At 41.5% G+C, this 25,678-nt stretch overlaps 1 protein-coding gene across 1 annotated transcript in view; it reads right to left on the reverse strand.

Moving 5' to 3' along the window:
- Window positions 1-540: 540 nt before the first annotated feature.
- The window catches only part of Cry1 (cryptochrome circadian regulator 1), a 49,725-nt gene continuing 24,587 nt past the window's right edge, over window positions 541-25,678 (reverse strand). Inside the window, exons 2-13 of the mRNA XM_028883642.2 lie at window positions 25,104-25,212; window positions 19,236-19,378; window positions 16,590-16,774; window positions 15,876-15,964; window positions 14,564-14,704; window positions 14,170-14,481; window positions 11,589-11,740; window positions 11,106-11,308; window positions 10,908-11,003; window positions 2,097-2,168; window positions 1,917-2,024; window positions 541-1,164 (exon numbers count right to left, since the gene is read on the reverse strand). Of these exons, the coding sequence (XP_028739475.1) occupies window positions 1,921-2,024; window positions 2,097-2,168; window positions 10,908-11,003; window positions 11,106-11,308; window positions 11,589-11,740; window positions 14,170-14,481; window positions 14,564-14,704; window positions 15,876-15,964; window positions 16,590-16,774; window positions 19,236-19,378; window positions 25,104-25,212 (1,606 nt within the window). The 3' untranslated portion in view covers window positions 541-1,164; window positions 1,917-1,920. The remainder of the gene's footprint in view (window positions 1,165-1,916; window positions 2,025-2,096; window positions 2,169-10,907; window positions 11,004-11,105; window positions 11,309-11,588; window positions 11,741-14,169; window positions 14,482-14,563; window positions 14,705-15,875; window positions 15,965-16,589; window positions 16,775-19,235; window positions 19,379-25,103; window positions 25,213-25,678) is intronic.

The following is a 25,678-nucleotide window of genomic DNA, read 5'->3' on the forward strand; positions in this document are numbered from 1 at the left end:
AAATAAATTACACTGATTTTGTGTGTGTGGTACTTAGGACTGAAGCCAGGGCCTTACACACTCTGGGCAAACTCTCTACTACTGACCCCCACCCCACTATGCTGAGTGACAGGAAAGGGAAAAGCCAATGGTTCTAACAGCCTTTAGGATAGAGGGGGGTGACTGGGCTAGGCTGTGTGGCACGCAGTGCTAATGAGTACTTTACACAAAGCTGACTGTACAGCAGATACTGTTCTTATTCCCATTTTAAGATGGTAAACTGAGGACGGAAAGCTAACAACTGGGGAAGACAGGCTTTGACTTCGGAGCCCACACCGACTGCTGCCTCGTACAGCCCGACGTGCAGTGATAAAACCCAGTATGTGATACAAACAAGTGAGATTTTACATCTTTCTTGCAGACAATTCTGAAAAATGCCATTTTGCTAGATTGATAATACCTATTCTTTTATTATTCGTCTCTGTAATTTGTATCACACCTCACACAATTCTCTTACCCAAAACAAACAAAAAGAAAAAAATGAACACTGAGCACACAAGATTCATATTTGCATATACTTTAATAACAAAGTCACTTTAGCTATAAATGAAAAACAGGGAGACAAAAGACGGAGCACACCCACAGTGTGAGTCAGAGCAGCTGCACACGCGCTTGAACACAAACTGTCCGTGAACAGAGGTCCTGCCCACTCACTCTGATGACATGATTTTCTAAAGCATTGTTATCAAACCCTGCAAAACTAGGTTAAACAATGATGTCAAGAAAAATGTGTCCTAAAATTTTAACAAAGTCTTTTAAGAAAGTCTAAAAACATCCCATTTTCCTGCAATGACTCTCAAAACTTGAGTTTTATATCAGAATATCTGTTAACTTTAACTTTTACCATACATGAAAAATTATCAAAAATATACTGATGAGTCAGTCTATACTAACTGTGACTATATTTACATTAAGCAAATCTTTTAACCAAGTTCTTTATATACAAATTAGCACTTGTCCTATGTGATATTCATTAAAAAGTTAAAAACCACAGAAATGTTTTTAGAAATAATATGTTCAAAATCTGACTGTTTTCCATGAATGAAGGACATTTTAAATAATTTAATGAAGAGTACTGACTTTCCCACCAATTTCAGCTGCGCCAGAACTCCTCCTGCAAGCTTTCTGTGATTTAAAGGGGGAAAAAAACCAATTAAAACTTTGCTGCAAAGAATTAAATAATAAAAAATGATGAGCATTTACTGACTTTAACTTCAAGAAATTTATAATTAGGTGGCATTAAAAACTAAGTGATAATGTAAACAGTTAAAGATAACCAAAAATATGAAAAATCTTTAAAAACTGGCAAAAGTAGCATATAAATACTTTTCTTGTTAAGTCACAAAGCAGTATCACAAAGTCAACTAACCGGATGCAGGTGCAATGTGACACTTCTAAGAAGGCCCAGCACCGCTTACAATGAGTGACTTGGTTTAGAAGCAGCACAGAGAAGACGAGTGCGTGAGCTGAGCACCTGGTGTGCTGGTGCCATCCTAGGACCACAGCAAGGGTGAGGCTAGCCTGTGCATGCGTTCAAGGGTAGCCTGCACTACACACTGAGACCATGTCTCAGACCCCTTCCTCCTTAACTATCAACATTTAGAGTAAAGGTTTGGGGTGAAGGTTTTAGAGGGAGTATGTTCAAGTTACTGAACTGAGGAGGCTCCTTTTCCAGGCTATAGTCCTGTCTTAAGACCACAGCTCTTCAAGTGGAAACAGTGGGTTCAGGAGCATGACTCCGAGCGCAGCGCTGTGTCCTGTACAGGGGCTTTTCTCCTGTCCAGGCATTAGCTGGGTTTATAACACTGCATACATGCCAGAGAATAGCTGGGTTAATTCTATACTAAAGCAGGGAAGACAAACACCCAAGCATTTACCATATCAGTTACTGCTCTGTCGCTGGACTTTGGGACCAACACTCTGTGTGTCTTCTTCCTGACTAGGGCGCTTCCCGTTGCCGAGGCCAGGGCCCACGGAGCTTCTTCCTACACATTTACAGAGGCACGTGTGAGGTGGGCCGGGGGAGGGCTCAGCGTGCTCGGGCGCTCTGCTCTTACCTTGCTTGTGCAGGTGAGGCTGCTGACTGTCTCCATGAGCGTGATGTAAAATCCCACTTCCTTGAGAGCAACCTGTATTTCAAACAAAAGAAAAGGACTTAAAAACTTAAGATGTACGTAATAGAGGACTTTGTTTTTCTTGGTATTTGAATTAACTTTTCTCAATCTTAACTCTGAGCCAAAAATCACAATCTCAAAATCAAGAAAACTTAAGTTCACACTGATTGTTGACAGTTGAAGGCAAAACTACTGGTTGGATTTTATTCTTATTTTGTGTGTAGTGTTTACATGTTGTGTATTTTTGTGTATGTACATGTAATGCATGTGCTCGTATGTGTGGAGAACAGAGGTTGTTAGGTGTCTTTCTCTACTGCTCTCCACCTTAATTTTTCAGACAGGATCTCTCACTGAGCCCAGAGGCCACCAATTGGCTAGACTGAATGGCCAGTGGGCTCCCGGGGCCTCTTGTTTCCTGCCAGTGCCAGGGTTACAGACATGCATCACCACACCTAGTTTTACATGTGTGAGCCATAGCTCTGTCAAGTGAGCCATCTCCCTATTTTATTTTTAAAGGTTTATTTTATTTTTAGTTATGTTTGTATGTGGGGATGTGCGTATGAGTGCAAGTGCCCACAGAGGCCAGAGGCATCAGAATCCCCTGGAGCTGGAGTTACAGGCAGTTCTAAAGCACCCAGAGTGGAGGCTGGGAACTGAACTCGGGTTATAGCAAGTGCAGCATGTGCTCCTGAGCCGTCTCTCCAGCTTCTGTCTTCTAACCTAAGTTCTTTACCAGACGGTAACTGGGAATGTGAGCACACATGGGCAGCAGTGAGAAAAGATCCTCTGCCTTCTGTCCACCTCCTCTGTCAGAGCCCTTCACAAATGCACTTCACTGGAGATAAGGGAATAGGGTCTTCTAACTGAGAGTTAACAATTCAGATCACAAAGACAAGACACAAACATGGAACAGTTATCTAAGCAATTTTATTAACCCTTTCAAAAAGAAATTGACTTCCTAGCACAGGAAAGCTTTACAAAGCTTTTTTTTTTGGTCAGTGTGCCCAGGTTATGAGAAGTATATGTAAGCCAGGTGTGATTTGTAACCCCAGAAATGAGGGCCAGTGCCAGGAGGCATAAAAGTTCAAGGGCATCCTTGTCTACCACATAGTGAGTTCAAAGCCAGACTTGGCTACATGAAATTGTCTCAAAAAAACAAAATCAAAACTGAAACAAGCTGGGCGGCAGTGGTGCATGCCTTTAATCCCAGCACTTGGGAGGCAGAGGCAGGCGGATCTCTGTGAGTTTGCGGCCAGCCTGGTCTGCAAAGTGAGTTCCAGGAAAGGCGCAAAGCTACACAAGGAAACCCTGTCTCGAAAAAACAAAAAACAAAACAAAATTAAAAAAAAAAAAAAAAAACTGAAACAAACAAAAAACTCAAAACACACCAGAGAGAAAGAGAGAAAAAGAAAATACAAGCTCATGGCCCATAGGGTAGGTCAGCTCAAGATTACACTTAGTTTTGCTGGGCATAATGGTGTATACTTGCAATCCCACACGGGGAGGTCAAGGCAGGGAGACTGTCACAAGTCTGAGGTCAGCAAGTTCCAGGCCAGCTATGACTAGAGCAAAACTCCGTTTAGTAAAGAAATGAATGCTAAAAAGACTACTTATTTCTTTTTTCCTTTGGGGCTGGAGAGATGGCTCAGAGGTTATGAGCACTGGCTGTTCTTCCAGAGGTCTTGAGTTCAATTCCCAGCAACCACATGGTGGCTCACAACCATCAATAATGAGATCTGGTGCCCTCTTCTGGCCTGCAGGCATACACGCAGGCAGAACATTGTACACATAACAAATAAATCTTAAAAAAAAAAAAAAAGAAAGAAAATACTCTTTTCTCATACAGTCTATCCTGATTCCAGTTTCCCTTCCCTCTACTCCTCCTAGTTCCTCCACACCTTCCCTCCCCTCCAAATCCACTCCCTTTCTATCTTTCATTAGGAAATAACAGGCTTCTAAGAGATAACCAAGCATGACAAAATAAGATAAACAAAAACCATTACTTTGAGGCTGGACAAGGAAACCTAACAGAAGGAAAAGAGCAGGCACGAGAATCAGAGACCCACTCGTTCTCACAGTCAGGAGGCCCATATGAACACTAAGCTGAAAGCTATAATATGTACACAGAGGATTTGGTACGAACCTGAATAGGCCTGTGCATGGTACTTCAAGACTACTCATTTCTAAAAGATGCTCATCATGTTTCTTTGAATAAAGAATTCCATTTTTTTCAGGTATTCATATTTGGAAACTGGCTACCTTGGATCACAGAAAACAGCTTTTATCCATCTCTGGGAAAGGATATCTCTATACTATAATAAAGAAGCAGGCCTGGGGACAGTGGTGCACACCTTTAATCCCAGCACTCAGGAGGTAGAGGCAGGTGGATCTCTGAGTTCGAGGCCAGCCTGGGCTACAGAGTGAGTTCCAGGACAGGCAATGTTTGATTCTGTCACTCACAGAATGACGACTTTCTAATCATACTGAAAACACACAACACGTGACCTTGGAGGGACCAGGGTCACCGTGTTTAGGACGTGCTGCCCTGCATTACTGTGCAGCATGATCCGCACCTTCAGGAATCTACATTAGTGTTTTAATGTCACTGACGCGTCCACCTAAACACAGACACGCGGTAAGTTCATGCTCTGTGTATCACATTACAATAAAAGGTAACCAATGCATGCCTGTCTGAGACAGGGTCGCTTTATGCATGTCTCACTCAGGCTGACTCCGACCCCTTCTGAGAGCCTTCCTAGTACACGTGCGCATCAGTTCTCCTGATAACAAACACGTGTTGACTAGTGCTCTTCCTCACACCTTCCCAGGTGACCTGATCTGTGTTTTGTGCAGTTGCGGCAGGGATAAGGGACACAGCTATTATGAAGATAGAGGTCTACACCGCAGGGCTCAGAACATAAACTCTCATTACAATGTTATTAGGACATGGTGCTGATGCTGAGGAGGGAAAGATCACCTTTTCAGTAAGTCTCAAAATAATAAATAACCTTGGTTTCAGTTTCTCAAGTTCATCAATCCTATTCCTTCATCAGATACTAAGTGATAACCTCAAAAACAAAGTGCTGAGTAAACACAGCTGGACCGCACCCCCCCCCAGAAACAGAGACAGACAGACGGACAGATAGACACACACACACACAAATCCCTATGTCTTTCAGGGTCTTTACTGCACAGCTATACTTTAAAAATGCTGACAGCGTGTAAGATATAAGCAAATGACAATAACATTTTTTCTCCTTTGGTTTTTTCAACACAGGGTTTCACTGTATAACAATCCTGGCTGTCCTGGAACTCACTTTGTAGACCAGGCTGGCCTTGAACTCACAGAGAGCCTCCTGCCTCTGCCTCCCGAGTGCTGGGATTAAAGGTGCACAACACCAGCGCCTGTCGAAAATGTTTATTACACTTCGTGTGTGTGTGTGTGTGTGTGTGTGTGTGTGTGTGTGTGTGTGTGTGTTAAGAGGGGGGTGTTCCGAACCCCTCCTTGAGGTGTAGTGGAGGAGCCCCCGCAACTGGCAGCTGCTGGGAGAGGAGTCAGCTTTCTTGTGTGTGGCTCCTGAGGGATCTCGAGCTCTACCTAAGCGTGGTCAGCACCACGTGGACTCAGCGTGCTTTAAAAGGAGCACAGGGACTTGGAGTAGCATGGGTGAGGGTGAGGGGCTGGAGGAGAGGGAAGGGGGTGGATTTGATTAAAATACTATATGCATGTACAACATCCTCAAAAGAAGATTCTGAAAGGAAATGCACTGAAATTGTAATAAGGTCTGCATTTTGGAACCATACAAGGCTTCCTTTCTCTTTTATACTTTTCTGAATTTTCTAAATTACACTGAAAATTCTTATTTAATTGTTTCCCCCTAAAGAGAATCATTTATGCCTACTGTTTATTATAGGTCTATGTGCAGTATGGGAAAGGAGCACGTAATAGGCCTTCTAGCACACAGCTACCTAAATGGCTGTGGTGGATAATACTGTCACTATGACAGGATCTAGAAGCACCTGAGACGTAAGTCTCTGGGCACACATGTGCGCAGCATCTTTCAGTGTGCTGGGGTCCCAAATCAATAAAAGGATACAGCAAGCTGAGCAGCAACATCCACCATTTGCTTCCCCACTGTGGATGTCATATGACCAGCTGCCTTAAATTCCTGCCACCATCACTTCCTGTCAATGGCAGATCCTATCCTTGATTGTGAGCTAAAATAATTCCTTTCTCCCTTACATTGCTTTTGTGAAGATATTTTATCACAACAAAATGAGTAACTAATACAATGGCTGAGAATGTAGTATAAGCTTCCAGTTTTTGTTTTTACATTAATCAAAATTATTTTGAGGGGTATGTGTATATGTATGTGTAATGTGTAGGTGTAGATGTGATGTTTGTGTGTGTATGTATGTATGTGCACAGGTACACACATGTACACCTGTGTGGTGATCATAGGACAACTTTTAGGATTCTCTCCTTTACCCAGTGGGCCCCAGGGACTGAACTCAGTTCATTAAGCATCTGGGAGAGGAGAGTTTCCGATTTTTAAACAAATTTCTTATGAGATCTCATTTGCAAAACCAAACACCAAACTTACAAGTTATTTATCATGTCCATAATCCCAGCACCCTGGAGGAAAAATGAATTTGAGGCTGGCCTAAAACAAACTGCCAGGCTCTGTCTCAAATAAAAATAGGAGCTGGGTCAGGGATGGAGTTCAGTTGGTAGAGTACTTGCCTAACATGCAGGCAGCCCTGGGCTTAATCCTGAACATCTCATAAAAACTGGGTACGTGTCTATAATCCCAGTACTCAGGAGGTAGAGGCAGGAGATTACATGTAAAGCAGCCCGGGATATATTAAGACCCTGTCTCATAAAAACCTGGACACATGTCTGTAATCCCAGCACTCAGGAGGCAGAGGCAGAAGGATCTGAGTTCGAGGCCAGCCCGGTCTACAGAGTGAGTTCCTGGACAGCCAGGACTACACAGAGAAACCCTGTCTCAAAAAACAAAGACAAAAAACAAAAAAGGAACCTATCTCAAAAGAAACAAAGGTTCTTGAACTTTAAACAGCACAACAGTTATTAAAACCATTACTTCTCATGCCTATCAATTTCACCTGACCACATAAAAACAACTGCTTGTAAAGAATTATATTTGCTATCAGTTTTCCAGATGCCAAGTTCATTTTCCTAAACAGCACTGTTAAAAGCGCACTGAAGTGAAACGAAAGCACGCACACTCCACAGGTGAAATGTGAGTCTGACAGGCACGAGCACTCAACTGGACAAACACATCGCACCCAGGAGAAAGGCTCTTCCTAGTCTCCCGTTAGGGCAACTCTGAACAACTTGCAGTTTGAGCTCTTGCTATGGAAGGGTATACTGGTGTCTGCCGAGCTGGAGCATAAAAGATGTTGCTCAGGGGCAAGTGCAAGGACTGCCCCAGGACATGCTGAGTTTTCTTTGCAATAATAACCCGAGAGGAGTCAGAAAACCAGGAAGCAAGGACACTGAGCACTGTTGCCCCAGCCCTGAGGCCTGGCTAGCAGCAGGGGAGTGGGTCACAGGACCAGAGATCTGGGGTAAACCTCACACGTCACTGGTTTTAAGTAGCGCTTTGTTTTAAAAGTTAATTTAGCATTGTGCAACCACAGTCACATTTCCCTTCACACCTGGCAGGTCCCCCACACCCACTGCATCCATTTCATTCCTATGCCCAAGGTGAACACTACCTTGCATTTTACTGTAAAGCAGTGGTTCTCAACCTGTGGGTCGAAACCCCTTGGCCCAAATGACACTTTTGGGGGGAGGGGCTGCATAAAACCATGGAAAAATACAAATATTTATATTACGATTCAGCATTACAGTAGCAACGTTAGTTATGAAGTAGCAATGAAAATAATTTTATGGCCGGGCGGTGGTGGCGCACGACTTTAATCCCAGCACTCGGGAGGCAGAGGCAGGCGGATCTCTGTGAGTTCGAGGCCAGCCTGGGCTACCAAGTGAGCTCCAGGAAAGGCGCAAAACTACGCAGAGAAACCCTGTCTCGAAAAAAACCAAAAAAAAAAAAAAAAAAAAAAAAAAAAAAAAAAAAAAAAAAAAAAAGAAAGAAAATAATTTTATGGCTGGGGGTCACCACAAGATGAGGAACTGTATTAAAGGTCACAGCAGTAGGAGGGTTGAGAACCACTGCTCTAAAGGTAATACTAGCATGATGTTGTTTTTCCTGTCTGCCTCAGTGTTTTTGAGGCCATACATAGGACACATGTATTAGCATACTGTTCTTTTATAAGTAAGATTTCATTGTATGGGCATACTACAAGTAAAGTTGCCATAAACAATCAATCGTTAGCTTGTGGGGAACACATGTTTTCTGAGATGGGGTTGGGGGTTATACAGTAAATCCATGCTTGCTGTAAGGAACACATGGAAGGCCTAGGGTGAACAACCCTGGTCAGGAGTGATAAGCAATAGAATGATGTAAGTAAACCACGAATGGAGTCGTGATAAGCTATAAGCTATGTGTGGAAACCCAGCCAGGAAAGAATATAAAAGATGAAGCCCCAGACCCGACCAACAGAGCTCGCTCGAGATGACTCTCCTCTGCCAGAGACATGAGATCCTGTCCCCAGTGCAGACGTGGCTGACCTGAGGAAGGCTGACCCAAGATCCAGAGGAACAGACGTGGCGAGTCCGGACCTGTACACCTGGAGAGGTACTCCTGCTTCCATTTGGAAGACATGGTGAATATTGCTTGTAATCTTACTGTGTGAATAAATGAGTATTATACCAAGTCTGAATCAAGAGTGATTATTCCTCCCCCATAACTGGGGTATGTGCTCGCTACACTTGCTTTTTCACAAACAGCTGTTTCTCCAAAGCACTGCTACCATTTTGCACTCACAGCTTGCAGGTTTTCCTCTGTATTTGTTTAGTCTTTTTCACAGTATTAGCATTTCTCCCTACTCTAGCACGTATCCAGGAATCAATCATCTTGTCCCAGCTCGCTGGGTAGCTGTTCACTCTACGTGGGTGTGTGTCAGGCACAACCTCACAACACTTTCAATCTGCATTTCTCTGATGAATAATAATGCTGATGAATAGACAGTTTTTAACAGAAAAAGTTACACGAAAAATTAAAACTAAATCAATTTGCTACTAGGAAACAGATGGTGGTTATTTCACTATAAAAACTAAAGTACATTATGACATAATCAGGTCTATAGCTAATTTCCTGAGCATAAAAAAGTATAAAAACAAAACAAAAAAAATGTCTTGCATTTCAGAGAATTGCAGAATTAAGAATTTTCCAGTCATTAAAAAAATGTGTCTGCTTCAACTTGCTATGGCATGCTTTGCTGACTCCCATAGGAGGCCTTACCCTTTCTGAGGAGTAGATGGGAGAGAGAAGGAAGGAGGTGGGGGGAGGGAAGAGGAGGAGAGGAGGGAGGGAAACTGTGGTTGGTATGTAAAATAAATAAAAAGAATAAAGCAAAAAAAAAAAAAAAAAGAAAGAAAGAAAAAAGAAAAAGGAAAAAAAAATCCGCCAAAGAGAGCTGCTGTGTAGCTCCGAGGTAGAATACAACCTCAGAGGCCATTGAGAGTGGACACTTGGACGGGCCTTGGGAGGCTCATATGCTAGCAGCCCACAGGAAGGAAGGACGGACGGGTGTTGGGCATAAAGCGATGGAACCGAAAGCATGTAAGTCTTTTTAAGGGGGGTGGACACCTGACAGGAGAAAGGCCTAACTGTGCCTTAAAAAATTTCTGAAATGATACTTTGTTTTGAATCTAGTTACTCAGCCTCGTGTGATTTTTTTTTTTGGTTGTAACCCTAGAAAACTAATATGATGACTCAAATTTCTAATATACACTGACTTTTAAAAAATACAGATTAAGGAGTTTAGTTATGTTTGTCTGTGTGTCTGCTTGTCTTTCTGTACGCAGTGTGTGTGCAGGTATCCGAGGAGGACAGAAGAGGGTGTCAGATCCCTGAGGCTGGAGTCACAGGCAGTTTGTAAGACAGCTGGTGTATGCTCTGGCAATCTGACTTGGGTCCTCTGCAAGAGCGGCAGTGGTTAAGAAATTAACTAAGAAACTAACTAGTATTACAGACAAGACTTTGTAATTAAAACTCATGTGCAAAAGGATGAGGCAGGTATACGATAAATCCTTCAGCTACTCTCGCATCTTTAACATGTTACCAATGGATGTATATGTGTACCCTTGTGTGGTAGTTGGAATGTAATCGGCCCTCAAAATATCATAGGGAGTGGCACTATTAGGAGATGTGGCCTTGCTGGAGTAGGTGTGATCTTGTTGGAGGAAGTGTGTCACTGTGGAGATGGGCTTTGAGGTCTCATATATGCTCAAGATACCACCCAGTGTCTTGGTTTACTTCCTGTTACATGCATATCAACATATAGCAACTACCTCTCTAGTACCATGTTTGCCTGCATGCCGCCATGTCCCGTCATGATGATAATGGACTGAACCTCTATCTGTAAGCGAGCTAGCCTAAATTAAGTATTTTCCTTTGTAAGAGTTGCCACAGTCATGGTGTCTCTTCACAGCCATAGAAACCCTAACTAAGACAACTTGTATGCATTGTATGCAGCACACAAACAATTTATGATTTTAAAGACAGCTTTGTAAAAAGCAATGCCTGTTCCAAGAAGGTTCACTGAACAGTGCACGGTGTCACTAGCTTCTGTGTATTACCAAGGACAGAAACTTTCACTTACTTCCACCAGTGCTACAGCCTGGGACGTTTTCTCCAGGAGCATAGCCCATGAGCCCTCCATTCCCATTAGGATTAGAAGGGACGGACGCGAGAAGACCTAAAGGGAAACATGGTCCCATTACGTTGTGACCACAACAAAATTCAATGATAGCGACTCAGCTGACAGAAACAGATCCAGAGTAACTAGTGACTGACATACCTAGCCCTCTGTACCGGGAAAGCTGCTGATAGATCTGCTTCATTCTTTCAATATTCAAACGGCTTGCCTCAGCATGGTTCACCATTGGTTTGGGGTAATTGACTCCTATTAAGCATTTGGCTACCTTCTGGATACCTTCTGGTGCATTCCAAGGATCGTAGATATACTTTGCAGGGAAGCCTCTCAGGACAGGCAAATAACGCCTTTTGGGAGAAGAGAATTTTTTAATGAACTGAGCTTAAGCACATTACAACAAAATACGAACTACGGGTGACAGAAAACAAATCAGTATCACTTAAATGATGTGTTTACTCTTCTCATCTCTGCTGCCCATCGAGAATACAAAATACCTTGAATTCAGAGGTGAGTCTGCCTCTGCCTCCCGGGTGCTGGGGTTAAAAGTGTGTGCCACCACGCCCCGCAAGACTAGAGACGACTCCTAAGTGCTGCTGAAGCAGGAAAGCTCCTCCCTGGAGTCCGTACCTGATGTAGTCTCCATTGGGGTCTGTCCTCCGCCCGAAGCCGACAGGGCAGTAGCAGTGGAAGAACTGCTGGAAGAAGGAGCTACAGGACAGCCACATCCAGCTCCCGGCGTTTATGCTCCAGTCGGCGTCAAGCAGCAGTTCTTCAAAGACCTTCAGAAGTAACAGTGACCAATTAATGCACACACCTGTTTACCCAAAGCAGCATTCTGTTTGTTTGTTTGTTTGTTTTTTTGAGACAGGGTTTCTCTGTGTAGCTTTGTGCCTTTCCTGGAACTCACTCTGTAGCCCAGGCTAGCCTCGAACTCATAGAGATCCGCCTGGCTCTGCCTCCCAAGTGCTGGGATTAAAGGCGTGTGCCGCTGCCACCACCACCTGGCCCAAAGGAGCATTCTTAAGGTCACTGTAGATCAACAGTCAAGACAAGAGGATCTGAATAGAACTGTAAAACTAAACATTCCAAAGTTTATGTTCTGTTCTAATCAGCAATTGCAGGAAAAGAATACACTGGAAATGCAGTTTTCTGGATAGAATTCACTTCCACAACTGCGGAGGTTTGAATGAGAATGGCCCCCACAGGCGAACATGGCGTGCGCATGCATGCACGCATACATGCACAAACGTTCTGTAGTTGGTGGAACTGTTTGGGAAGGGTTGGAAGGTGTGGCCTTGGAGACAGGGTGTCACTGGCAGTGGGTGTAGGTTTCAAAAGTCCACTCCATGTCCCGGGTGTGAGCTCTCCCTCTGCTTCCGACTTGTGGGTCAGATGTAAGCTCTTACCTACTGCTCCAGTTCCATGCCTGCCTGCCTGCCGCTCTGCTCCCTGCCATGATGGTCACAGATTCTACCACCCTCCGAAACTGTCACCCCAGTAAAATGCTTTCTTTTAAAGTTCCTTGGTCATGGTGTTTTGTCATGAGACTAGAAAAGTAGCTGAGACAAAAACCTTGGAAGTGCGATTGTAGGGAGAATAAAAATTACTCAGATCACTGACTTTTAAAGAAGTAGAAGATATTAGTAAATTAAATTTTTTTGTTTTTTGTTTTTCAAGACAATGTTTCTTTGTGTAACAGCTCTGGCTGTCCTGGGCCAGTCTTGGTAGACCAGGCTGGCCTCAAACTCAGAGAGATCCACATGCCTCTGCTTTCTGAGTGTTGGGATTAAAGGCATGCGCCACCACCATCGGGCAGTAACCCACTTTTAAGAAAGCAAAAATAGCCAGGCAATGGTGGCGCACGTCTGTCTGTCTTTCTTTCTTTCTTTCTTTCTTTCTTTCTTTCTTTCTTTCTTTCTTTCTTTCTTTCTTTCTTTCTTTCTTTCTTTCTCTCTCTCTCTCTCTCTCTCTCTCTCTCTCTCTCTCTCTCTTTATTATTTATTTATTGGGGCAGGGGTTCTCTATGTACTATGCATTGTAGTTTAAATTTCAAATTTTCTGATCTAAGAGAAAATAAAACTAAATAATGTATTAGTAAACTTGTTAAATAGGTACTAGGAGATATATGAGATGAAAAAAAAATGCTCAACAATTAGATAACAAAAAATAGGATTAGAAATAGTACTTGAGGAGGTAAGATGGCTCACTGGATAAGGGTACTTGCTGCCAAGCCTGATAACTGAGTACAATTCCCAGAACCCACATGGTGGAATGAACCAACTCTTACAAGTTGTCCTCTGACCTCCACACATCCACTGTGATGCACATGAGTGTATGCAGGCATGTTCATGAACCTGTATGCCTGTACGTGTACACACACACACACACACACACACACACACACACACACACACACACACACACACACAAATAAATTAACAGTCTTGTTTTTTTTATAAAGAAACAGTCTTAGAATTGGCAAATTTTATGAGGTAGCGACAGGTAAACCATTTGTAAGTCTTATGTATAACTATATGGTGATGTTAGGAAATGTAGCATGCTCCATTGTCTGTATTAAAGGCTTACTAAAAATGGTAAAATGAGGTAAGAGGACTTAGAGCTTAAACTTCATGTCATGGGAACTCACTGTTTCTAAAAGCTCATGGGTGAATATGACAGAAACTCATCTATAAATACACCTATCCAATAAATTCCTTTTCTTACTCTTAAAGACAGGCCTACCATGTTAGCCCAGACTGGCCTCGGGTTCCAGATCTTCTCATGTCTATCATGCTGCATGGGATTACAGACCTGCACCACCACCCAAGGCCAGAGTACAAGGCCAGTGTGCAGTGTTGAACAGTAATAGTTTTCTTAATGGGAGGCTGGCTTAACCATAGAAAAGACTTTTGGTTAAACAATTTAACTAGTTCCTGTCTGAGTTTAACGCCTTGCTCTCAAAAACTGTGTCTCCATTGTGGGCATCATATACTTTATCCACTGAAAAGCCAAACTACAAAACAGACAAGTGCCCCACCCCCACATCCCACCCCGCCAACCTCTTCCCCATCTCAGCCTGCAGCCCAAGACGGACTTCTCTTTCCTGGGACTCCCAGGCTGCTCACATTTCAGACAGGCACTAGCCCATCTAGGTGTAGGGCAGACTTCCAGATGCTTCTGTCACAGCTACCTTAGTCGGAACACTCACCTTCATCCCTTCTTCCCAACTGATCCACAGGTCACCACGTGTCAGGAAACACGCAACCGCATGTCTGGCTAAATGGTGGATCCAGCCCTCCTGCCGCAGCTGCGTCATGATGGCGTCGATCCATGGAAAGCCTGTCCGGCCTTCAGCCCATTTGGCCAGAGCCTCGGGATTCTTATCCCACGGAATCTGAACACAGATGGGGTTCCCTTCCATTTTATCAAAGCGTGGGTTGTTTGTTGCTGCTGTATAGAAAAATTCACGCCACAGAAGTTGCCCATAAAGAGAAAGGGGAGGAGAACTATTTTTCTTTACCTGCAATTAAAAAGCATAGAAGTATTTTCAGAAAAAAATATTAAAAGTATTTCAAAAAATATGCTCTAACTTCAGATAATACCTTTTTGTAGAGATCTGTTAGTTTGAAATAAAATAGCCGACATGATAAACAACCAAATCGGAGATAAGGACTGAGTCCAGTTGGGCTCGCAAGCAGGGAATTTGCGTTCATTCGAGGTCTTTCAAAGTTTGCCACCCAGGCCTGGAAACACAGAGACGATCACATTAACTTCTTCAATCATGTTAAGAGTGTCCAGAATTATGCTAGTGAGACAGCCCTGCAGTTTGTATAAGTACCTGCCACCTGAAGACATGAGCTCAGCCCCCAGCAGCCCTGCACGGACGGAGAGAACCTACCCTGTGCCATGGGTATGCTGCCCCCCCCCCCCCCACACACACAGGGTTCAAAACAGAATTTGAAAAGTCACGGACCTTGAGGAATATGTTGTTATCCCAGCTACAAAGTTCTGATTTAGTAAGTTTAGAAAGGGACTTAAAAGGTGAGTTTCCTTTTGTTGAAGCCATCCATGTGCAACATGCTCTCATGTGGATTAAATGACCTTCAGATTCCCAGCATCAAGCATGAAGCACCTTCCATGTGTCTCTTTGAACACAGAGGTAAAAGTGGAATACAACTCTGCCCTTATCCACTGTTGCCTTTCCCAAGATTTCAGATGCTTAAAAGGAAACTTCCACAAATAACCTATGGGTTCCACACAACTTATTACAGTATACATCATAACTATTCTATTTTACCATTAGTGATTGCATTAATCCTGATGTGTCTAACTTACAAACAAGTTTATTAAAAGTGATCTGAGAGTGTATGGGTGAGGGTCATCAGTAAAAGGAGTTTTATAAGGGGGGTAGATAAACATGAACAATACATGTGAGTCTTGTTAATTTGTATAATCAGTAAGTGTTAACAGTAATAATAACAAAATAAATAAGTGAAATTACACCATGATCTAGCCATAAAGGACACACACAGTAAATAAAGGGATTTGTATTATTATCTGGTGTCAGGAGTGGCTGAGTCTTGGACAGGGGAGCATTACTCTAGGTACAATCGTGCGCTAGCTCCAGTTATGGTCAGCTGATACAGGTGGGAAGAACAGAAGCAACGCCATGCAACAGGGGACATAATCAGAGGAAGGAAAAGGCATTTCAATGGTGACTGACGGTGACTTCACAGCTGTCACATTCGTGCTGCTGTTTTAACCATTCCTGTCAGTCTTTTTCCCATGCCTGTGCTTTGTTTTACAGCCTGTGGGTAAGGCGCCCTGGATGTGCCTGATGTCATGTAAACAAGACTGACATCATTTCCGACGACTCATCTGGCAGTATGGGCAGGGGACATATCTGCACAGTACCTTTCTTTCCAAATGCCTTTCCAGACGGGTAAGTGCTTCAGTTTCTCCTCCTGGCCACACTGCAGAGGACAAGCCATCTGTATCAAAGCCTGAGGGAAAAGAGAGAAGAGAACAAACACCATTACTGTCATTATTATGATACAGAAATCATTTTGTATCTGACCCCATATCTCTGAAAAAAAAAAAAAAAAGCACAAAATACATCTCTACAGGCTTATACTGGCCTACACAGGACTGCACAGAACTACAGGGCTGCAAAGGCCCACACAGGCCCACACAGGTCTCACCCAATGTGAGACTCCTGCCCCAGAGGCCACAGTTCAGCTCTTATCTTCAGGATGCACATCTTCACACAACAGCGGAATATACACATGTTACAGAATATACAAAATATTTAGATTATTAGGTTTTTCCTTTATTTTCCTCTTTACTTTTCTTCCAATAAAAATACATTAGAAGTAAAATTTCCCAAGTGATTTATGATTATTATCTCTTTTAAAATATATTTTTAAATTATTTGAGAGTGTCATACAATGTATTTTGATCATTCTCACTCTCCTTACCCACCCCCTAAAGCTTCCCTGACCCACCCATCCTGACTTTGTGTTCTTTTTTGTTTTTCTTAACAACCCATCGGGTCCACTCTGTGCTACCCATATACTCTGGGTGGATTATTAACCTCTAAGCACCATATTTATAAAGATTTGTACCCACCTAGCTCTTCCAGAGAAGGGACTCCGTATTTCTCATCATGGTCATCTGACAAAGGGGTCATGCACTTTCCTATCACATCTGAAGTGATGGTCTCTGCGGGCATCTCCAGTGGCTCCATTTTGCTGACAAGAGTCTGGAATCTTTTATAAGTTAGAGGTGGTTGTCCACCATTGAGTTCTATGATCCTATTACAAGAGCGAGTGAGACAGAGTCAGTAAATGACAACACACTTTGATAAGCTCAAAAAGGCGTAGTCAGAAGATTTATTAAGACCTTTTGAATGTTAGCTTCTGATATGACTGAAAAATGTGTTCAAAATAGTTAATGAATCTAAAAATCATTCTCTTGAATTCTTAAATATCTACGGTGTATCAAATAATACAGTATGCAAATATCAAAACATTGATATCAAGTACTTAGAACTACAAATAAAAAATAACAGTGGTTCAACCAGCCTGCAGGTTGTGTCTATGAAAACACACATAAATGGAGAAGTGAAAACTGAACTAGTTCAAGGAGTCTCAGAGGTATCAAGAAAACCAAATTGCTAGTAATTACAGCAAGAAATAATCCAGTAAAAATAAAATTTGCTGTGTGCATTTGAGCTTCACACCACGATGCTACAGAAAACATACAGATAATAGTCATACTGAAACAAACGAGCACATCTGGAGGCTGGTACTGTTTCGTGGCTTGAATAGTCAAAATCTACTTGTGTAGCCAAACTTCCAAGTCATGTGTGCCTCCATCTCCAGACATTCTCACCTGTGTGTCTGCTCCTCCTGTCTCTCTTCTCTGCCCCCATTTCCTTCACCAGCCTTCACTGGGACTGTACTGTTTGCTCCTGTGTGTGCCCTTGTCAAAGACTTCAGCAAGGTTTATCCATCACACAGGAGCAACTCCATCTGAGCTTTGATTTTCTGTGGTTTCAGTTACTTGTGTTCACTTGTGCTGTACAAATATTATGTCTAGACTCATGGAACTTATTGTAGCATACTGGTTTAACTGTTCAATACTATTGTTAACTTCCTACAATTTAGTTTACAAACCAAGCTTTATCATGGTGTAATATTTAGACAGACAGTGCAGTATACACAGGGTTCTAAGTAATTGGTGGTTTTGGGCATCCGCCAGGGCTTTTGGAATGTCACCCTCATGAATAAAAAGGAAAATACTCAGGATATATGCACCCCAAATTCCGAATCATTTAGATTTAAGTACGTTATGTAATTATTGCCGACCCCTAGATACCTCAATCCAGTCATACTTCTAGGAAAAGAGCAGCCAGCAGCATTTCCAAAGGTCTGCATTAAGTCTAGACACTGTTTCAGAATAATTATGCCTTTTCATTCCAGCTATTTGCTTACAATTACAGGTTAAATCCAGTTTTGTCACTGGTTAAATAAATTAGCCAAGATGACATAACTGATAACATTGCTAATCAAGTATCTCTTTATCCCAAACATTATGTATTTTTTCTTTATACCTTATATATTGATTATTGACTAAGTTTATAGGAAGAAACCATCAGGAAAGCCAGTCTCCTTGCTGTAAGTAAAGTTTGTTTTGGTTCAGTGTCTTGAGATTATACACAGGACTAAAATGAATTTTGCTGAATGCAATGATGCTCCGAAGACACTGTCAAGTGTCTGCTAATTATCTACAAGCAAACTCACAGAAAACATTTTAACATAACATATAAATATGACAGCCTTTAGTATGTACTCACAATCCACCCAACAAAACCTAATTTTACAACATAGCTAAGTCTCCCACTTAGAAGCAAGTCCTATTATCCTATTTTGCCTCATTAAAATTAAGAAAACTGGTAAACTAGAAGGCACATTTTAATACCAAAAGGGCCTAGAAGTTCTAGGTTAATAACAAGGTAAGACATTTGTTTGAATCAAATCATAATTTTATTCATCCACTTGCAAACAGAAGTCAATTTGGTTAGTTGTTACTTATAGAATTAGTTTTGCTATTGGTAAAATGTGTAACTAATTTAAAAGGTAAATTATTTAATAGGTACATAAGTTGTATGCCAGAAGTTTCTGTGAATGTACACGGCTTATAAACTTCCTGAACTCTTAGTGCTTATTACTTCCTAAGCTCAATTTGGCCATAGAATCTTTGCTGTTTCAATAAACACGTCGGCAGACAGGGCATGCTACCATGGTTCAGAGGACTCGAGCTGGGCAGTCATATTACTTCGGTTTTCATCTCATCTAATAAAAGGACAAACTAGTATACACATAACATAATCACACAAAACATATCAAAGTAAATTATGGCCATGTGTCAAACAAGCTGTAAATTTAAAAATACTGACAGCCCAGAAAGGCAACAGTGGGCTGAGTTAGTAGTTGAATAAAAATGTGTAAACAGCATTTCTTAGTTTAAAACTGAATGGTAAATATTTTTATCTTATGCCCTATATCTACAATTTTGGTATTACAACTGAGTGAATAAAGATCATAGCAGCTAAGCAAAATGCTAAGGGCTTGGTATATACCCATTTAATTCTTGTACAATTCTGATTCTCTATTAATTCCATTTTATAACCTTACTCAACTATGTACTTAAAAATGTCTAAGACAGCAAATGTCATTCTGTATTTTCTTGTACTAGAAGGCACAGCCTTACTTGTCCAGGTCGTACAGTGTGTGTGAAATGCGCACAATGACTTCCACTCCAGCCTCCGTGGCCAGCTTTTTGATAGCTGCATCTCGTTCCTTCCCAAAAGGCTCAGAATCATACTCAATGGAAAGTTTAGTAATGTTCCATTCCTAAAACAAGACAAAAGAGGGGGTAACAAAACATTACAACTTTATGTTCTTCTTATAAAGTCTACATCAAACAATTATACATAAACCAAATTTCAAATATGCAGGTGAAAAATATACAACCTGTCAATGTGAAAATATGCAAATGACAAATGTATGCTAATTAGATTTCAGGCACTGTGCCAGGCCTGAAAAAAAAATTTAGGAACACACTTAAATGTGCTCTTCTTACTGAAGTGCTTAGGCAGCATTCTTTCCATTACTTACCTTTTTAAATTCTGAATGAAACCCACCTTCATTTGGCATTTTGCAGATAAGGTTATTATTTTTTTCTAAAAAGGGGCATGCTCAGGTTGATGGAGACAGAACACGTGAACTTATGCCTGCTGATTCTAAGAACTGCTCTTTAAAAAACCTTAGCTGATATGGTATGAACTGTTTCGCTTAGAATGACTTATTTCAGACTATTAAAAATGTTGACAGTGAACATTTTTAATGGGCAGTGGTGGTGTATGCCTTTAATCCCAGCACTTGGGAGGAAGAGACAGGCAGATTTCCAAGTTCTAGGCCAACCTGGTCTATAAAGTGAGTTCCAGGACAGCTACTCAGAGAACCCTGTCTTAGAGAAAAAAAAAAAAGTTCACAGCAGAAAACTTGGAACCAGCAGTAAAAACAGCAACTATTGACTGTTGTTATAGAAATAACTTACATCTCTTTACAGTTATTATAAATCAGGAAACTATGGCTTAAGAGAATTAAATGATTTTCTCAGGACGGTAGTGAAGTTTTGATTTCTAAGATCTATTCTGATTTATTCCAAAACGGAACAGAAATCCTATAATTCTACTATTATTTAACCCACTAAACGATACCACATTGTAATGACCAAAGAAAGGTATTACCAATGGTACACTGTACATTATACATTATACATTTTGCAGCTGATTACCTTTCATAAAGATTTTAATTTTTTTTAGTGTGTGTATGGGGGTGCCATGGAAACCAGAAGAAGGTATCAGATGTTCGGGAGCTAGAGTTATAGGCCATTGTGAGCTGTCTGATGAGCCATCTTTCTAGCCCAGTACATACATTTAAAGCATATTTGGGCATTTATCCTATTTTCCTAGAAATAAATCCTTGAGAGAAAAAAGATGGATTACACATAAGCACATGTAAAGCTTAGATGGCTGGGCACAGTTATATATAAATATATATATAAATATATATATATGTTTATATTCCCATCAGCACTACCCTAGGGTGATTGCCAGCTGTATATATTACTTATCTTTTAAAGATGTCTTTGAAACTACTAGGAGAAAAATAAATCATTTATTGAAGTTCTGAAATGTAACAACAGTTAATAATTGTTTACCTTCAAGAAGAACTGAGAAGAGAAAATATTTATTTTGCTGTCTTGTTCATATTTGCTAGTACAAATGTGCTATTTTTGAAATTTAAGAATAAAATGTAAATGAAAGTAGAAAACACCGTGTATACATATTTAAGCATTTGTTTCATGCTGAGGTGTACAGGACTGAACGCTGAGATTCGTCTAGAGAAGACTGCTCACTCTGTAGACACACTGCTCCCCTATCCTGCAGCATGTGGTAGTGAGCAGAAAGGATGGAGCACAGTGAGCCCCAAACATCACGGCTTCCTGGTGTGCGCTTCTGTGCACTGTGTCCAGTGTGCTCTTGATTCTGTTCTAACGGTGTGGTTTAACAGCAGCAACCCTCTACTGTGTAAGTCACCAAGACCTCTGCCCAACAAGTATCTTGCTATTAGTTTTATGTATTTTTTGAGAAATAATATTTTAGATGTTAAGTGTTTGAGGTGAGTCAATAAATAATACTCCCTGCTATGTTTGCTTTTTGAGTTCAGGCACATAAGTCAGAGAGCTAAAGGTAAAAATATAAGCAGCATTATTAGTAAAGCTTAATTGGAGAAAATATTACTAGGTTTAAGGATAAATCAATTTGCTGATAGTTCACTACTGAACTGGACAGCAGTACTTCACATTACTCTGTTAATCACAAGAAGCGCCTCCCTTACATTATGGGCTGTCTGTTGCTCTAAGAGAGTATACAGAAGAAGAGGATAAAATATATGTGGAAGAGAAAAGGAACTGTTTGAGCCATGCTCACCCAGTTCTTTCTCCTAAACTCATCAATACGTCATTCATTTCCTCCCTAGGAATGAATTAGTGAACATTTCTCTATAAGAAAAACTAAAAAGTCAGGGAGAAGAACATTCCCTGAACATCAAATGTATTAATTCACATACCAACTTTTCCTAGGAAGCTCATTCTCTGAAATATCCTTGTGAAGAACAACCAACAATGGCCACTGAAAAAACCTAAGTCACGGCAGCCAGCAAAGGAGAATGCTTACAGTGTCCAGCTCACGTCACCATGCAGGACACAGAGGGGTCGGCACTTGCCGATGCTTCCCAGGGTGTCTCTGTTTCACTCATCTCCAGTCCTTTGCGGTCTCCTTTCCTCTACTTCATGACTGGCTTAATTTATTCCTTTTCCATCTTTAAGGTGAAAAATTAGTTCTTTGTCTCCTTCCTTTCTATAATAATATTGAAAACTATGAACTTTCTGAATATTGCTGGGGGGGTATACATATTTGGTAATTTCTTGCTACTTATTTTTAATTTAATTCTGTCGAAGTCAGAGAATGGAATTTGTGAGACTTCAACTGTTTGTACCTTTCTGATATCTATTTTATGAGTGAGTGTGGTCCATTTTGGTGAATGTTTTCTGTGCATCAAAAATGCATGTCTATTCTGTAATTCCTGGACGTCCTGTTCTACAAATACCAGTTACAAAAATCTGACTGATGACATAGTGAATAAATCCAAAGGAGTTCTTCGCAACTGGCACTTTAGTATAAATTTCTTTATGTAACTGAAGAAAAAAATCAGAATAAATAAGGCTCTCTCTCTCTGTGTGTATATTCACGCACCTATATTACGTTAATGAATGCATTTTAGCACGTGCGTGAGAGAGCGCATGTCTTAACGCCCATGGAGGTCAGAGGGCAGCTGCAGGAGTCAGTTTTCTCCTGTCACCATGTGAGTCCAGAGACCAAACTCCAGCTGTCAGATCTGGTGACAAAGGCCTCTCCCTGTGGAGCATCTCACTGACTCTGTGCAAGGTAGCCTGATACAATAAAATGCTCTTCTACCCAGAAGAAAATTAAAAATAAAAAAAAACGGATTTAAATTTATTTTTATTTTATGTGTATGAGTATTTTGCCTGCATGTAAGTTTTTCACAATGAATGCCATGTCCTCAGAGGCCAGAAGAGGGCACTGGATTCCCTGGAACTGGAGTTACAGATGATTATGAGTTGTTATGTGGGTACTAGAAACCAAATTCAGATCCTCTGGAGAATAGTAAATATCTTACTCATTGAACCCTCTCTCCAGTCCCAGTGTGAAAACCCAACACAGTACAAAAAAAGTTGCTGGCCTGAGAAAAAGTTTGCTTAAAAACAAAATAAAAACCTTGGCATTTGTAACAACCCAAATCTTTGAAGACATTTTACTCATACCAAATAGACTTAAGAGACAGACTGGGGAGGCAGAGGCAGATGGATCTGAGTTTAAGGCCAGCCTAGTCTACAAGAGTTCCAGGACAGCCAGGGCTACACAGATAAACCCTGTCTTGAACATCCAGGGGAAAAAGCCATTTAAACAAATGCTGTATCAAACAGCTGCAGCATAGGCAGATATATAGCTAGGAAGTGTCTGTGCAGTTAAACAGGAAGGGAGAACATAAAAGGACTGATGGGAAAATCAGTGTCTGAGATGCTTAAATGAGCTAACTGTATGATCTCAGGCAATCGTTAATCTCAACTAGACCAAGCTTTCCACTTGAGAAGTTTTCACTGGAGTAAGACCAAGAGATCAGTAAGATTCTTTCAAATCAAAACAAATCAAACCCCCCAATACTCTAACTCTCTATATTACTGGTAAAAGGTCAGTGCTATGCTCCTCTGACCCAGGAAGCCCCTGCCTTACTTCTCCGGCTGCGGTGATAAACGCTCTGGCACAAGCAACTTAGGAGGAAGGGTTTCCCGGCTCAGTCCCTGGACGCCTGTTTAATCACATCACCCACAGTCAGGATGCAGAGAGGGGTGAACTAGGCTCCTTCTCAGCTCCCCTTCTCCATTCACAGTCCAGGATCCCAGCCAAGGAATGGTGTCCCCACAGTGAATGGATGGGTCTTGCCACCTCAATTCACACAGTCAAGACAACTCCCCCTCCGTTATGTTCAGAGGCCCATCTCCCAGGTGATTCTAAATATCATCAGATTGACAATGGAGATGAACCATCTCTGCTCTCTTAAAAAAAAAAAATATCTCTCTCACACATACACACACACACACACACACACACACAGACACACACACACACACACACACAAAACATCAATGTGGACAAGGAGAGTTCACTGGCAATATCTTAAGTATTATTAGCAAGAGGCCTAAGGGAAGAATAACTAAACATTCAGTAGAGAACCAGTACAAGAAATTATAATACACCTACACATGTTAGTACTATAGAGTCATATAAAAGACTCAGGAAATAATGTGAAATGTCCTCCAACATATGAATAAAGCACAGAACAGAAGACTGTGTATAATGTGTTCTCATTTGACTGCTAAAGCAGAGAACAATTGACACACACATGAGTGTCTAAACACACATAAATTCTTGTTCACACATAGGATATTTCTATTTGCATACACAAGAAATGTAAATAGCTACTGCTTTGCGGGAGAGAGAACTAATAGTCTGAGGTCAAAGAAGGAACTTTTCATTTTAAGCCTTTCTAATGTCTAATTTTACTATTAGCACTGTCACTAAAGAAAGGTCACAAGGATTTTAATTAAAAACACTGTTTCCTCTGGGCAGCACAGTAGAGCTGATCCTGTTGACAGGGGCACTGGTGAGCCAGCCTCAAGAATGTGAGCATGGGAGAGCTGACCCCGCTCCTCACCCGCATGCCCCTCACCTGCATGCGCCCCAGCCTCCCCTGGCAGGCAGGAGACCTGGCCTTGCCCCCTCACTGGCTGCAGCACTTGGCAGAGCTGGCCCTGGTGGTATGGGTGCAGGTGAGAGCTGGAGCAGTGCTGGAGAGCTCACGTGATGGCGAGGATGAGGGAGGGCTGGAGGGCGAACCAACCCAGCTACCCCCCAGGCCCAGAACCAGGGCCGGGAGTTGGCCACCCCAACCCCCACCCCTCTGTGAACTGCTGGAGCACGTGAAGGGGCCGGTCCCGCAGACCCACAGCTGTAGGACCTCCATGACACAGGACATCCAGGAGGAGCTCCAGTGAGGACTCAGTACTGATGGGGTGGCAGAAGCCAGAGGCCTCGAACCAGACCAATGACTCACTGCAATGAACACTTGCAAGGAAAGATGTGTGGACGAAAGGGTGTACTGTGTGACTCACTGTGCCACACTCCAGCTTCCATGCCAAGATTTTTTTTCTTTCAACTTTTCTTTTCTTTTGAGGGAGAGGCTGCAATGGCAGAGGGCGGATACAAAGGGACGGGGAGATGAATGGGATGCATGACGTGAAATCCACAAAGAATCAGTAAAAAGTTAAAACATATTACTTCCTATGCTTTTGCTAAAAAAGGCCTTATTTACCAAATACTTTATTTTCTCTGGCAAAGATTATTATTTATGCATATATTTTTCAAATTACCTTGAAAAGCCTGGGAAACACATCAGCTGGCTGTCCACGAATCACAAACAGACGAGAATTTAATTTTCGTAGATTGGAATCAAGATCCTCAAGACACTGAAGCAAAAATCTAGAGAGAAAATATTATAGATCTTAAGATATATATTTAAAAGGTATAAAATATTGTGACATTACATTATTCTACAAGTGAAAAATGCCAACTTATCCTATTTACTGGTAACTCTGTATTCTCAGAAACCATGCTTACAAGAGTTTTTGATTACATTGTAATCTCCAATATTTTAAGCAAGTCCTGAATGAAATCACTAATCTTGAATAAATAATGTAGTAAAAAATTACCTTGTGATCATAAAAATTATGCAAATAAATATCAATATAATTAAGTGAACTAGTTTCATTATTCAAACCTGATAAAATGAAAAATTTCTTACAGAAAAGCCACTTTGAAAAATCTAGAAAATCTTTTATTGGGAAAAATGGAGACATTCTACTTGGTAGTTTTGGACATAACTGAATAATTTAAGAATCTGGGGTGTGGTGTGGTATCATGGTGTGGTGTGGTAGGGTGACGTGGG

Source organism: Peromyscus leucopus, chromosome 18, assembly GCF_004664715.2.
Source record: "Peromyscus leucopus breed LL Stock chromosome 18, UCI_PerLeu_2.1, whole genome shotgun sequence".
Lineage (NCBI taxonomy): Eukaryota > Metazoa > Chordata > Mammalia > Rodentia > Cricetidae > Peromyscus > Peromyscus leucopus.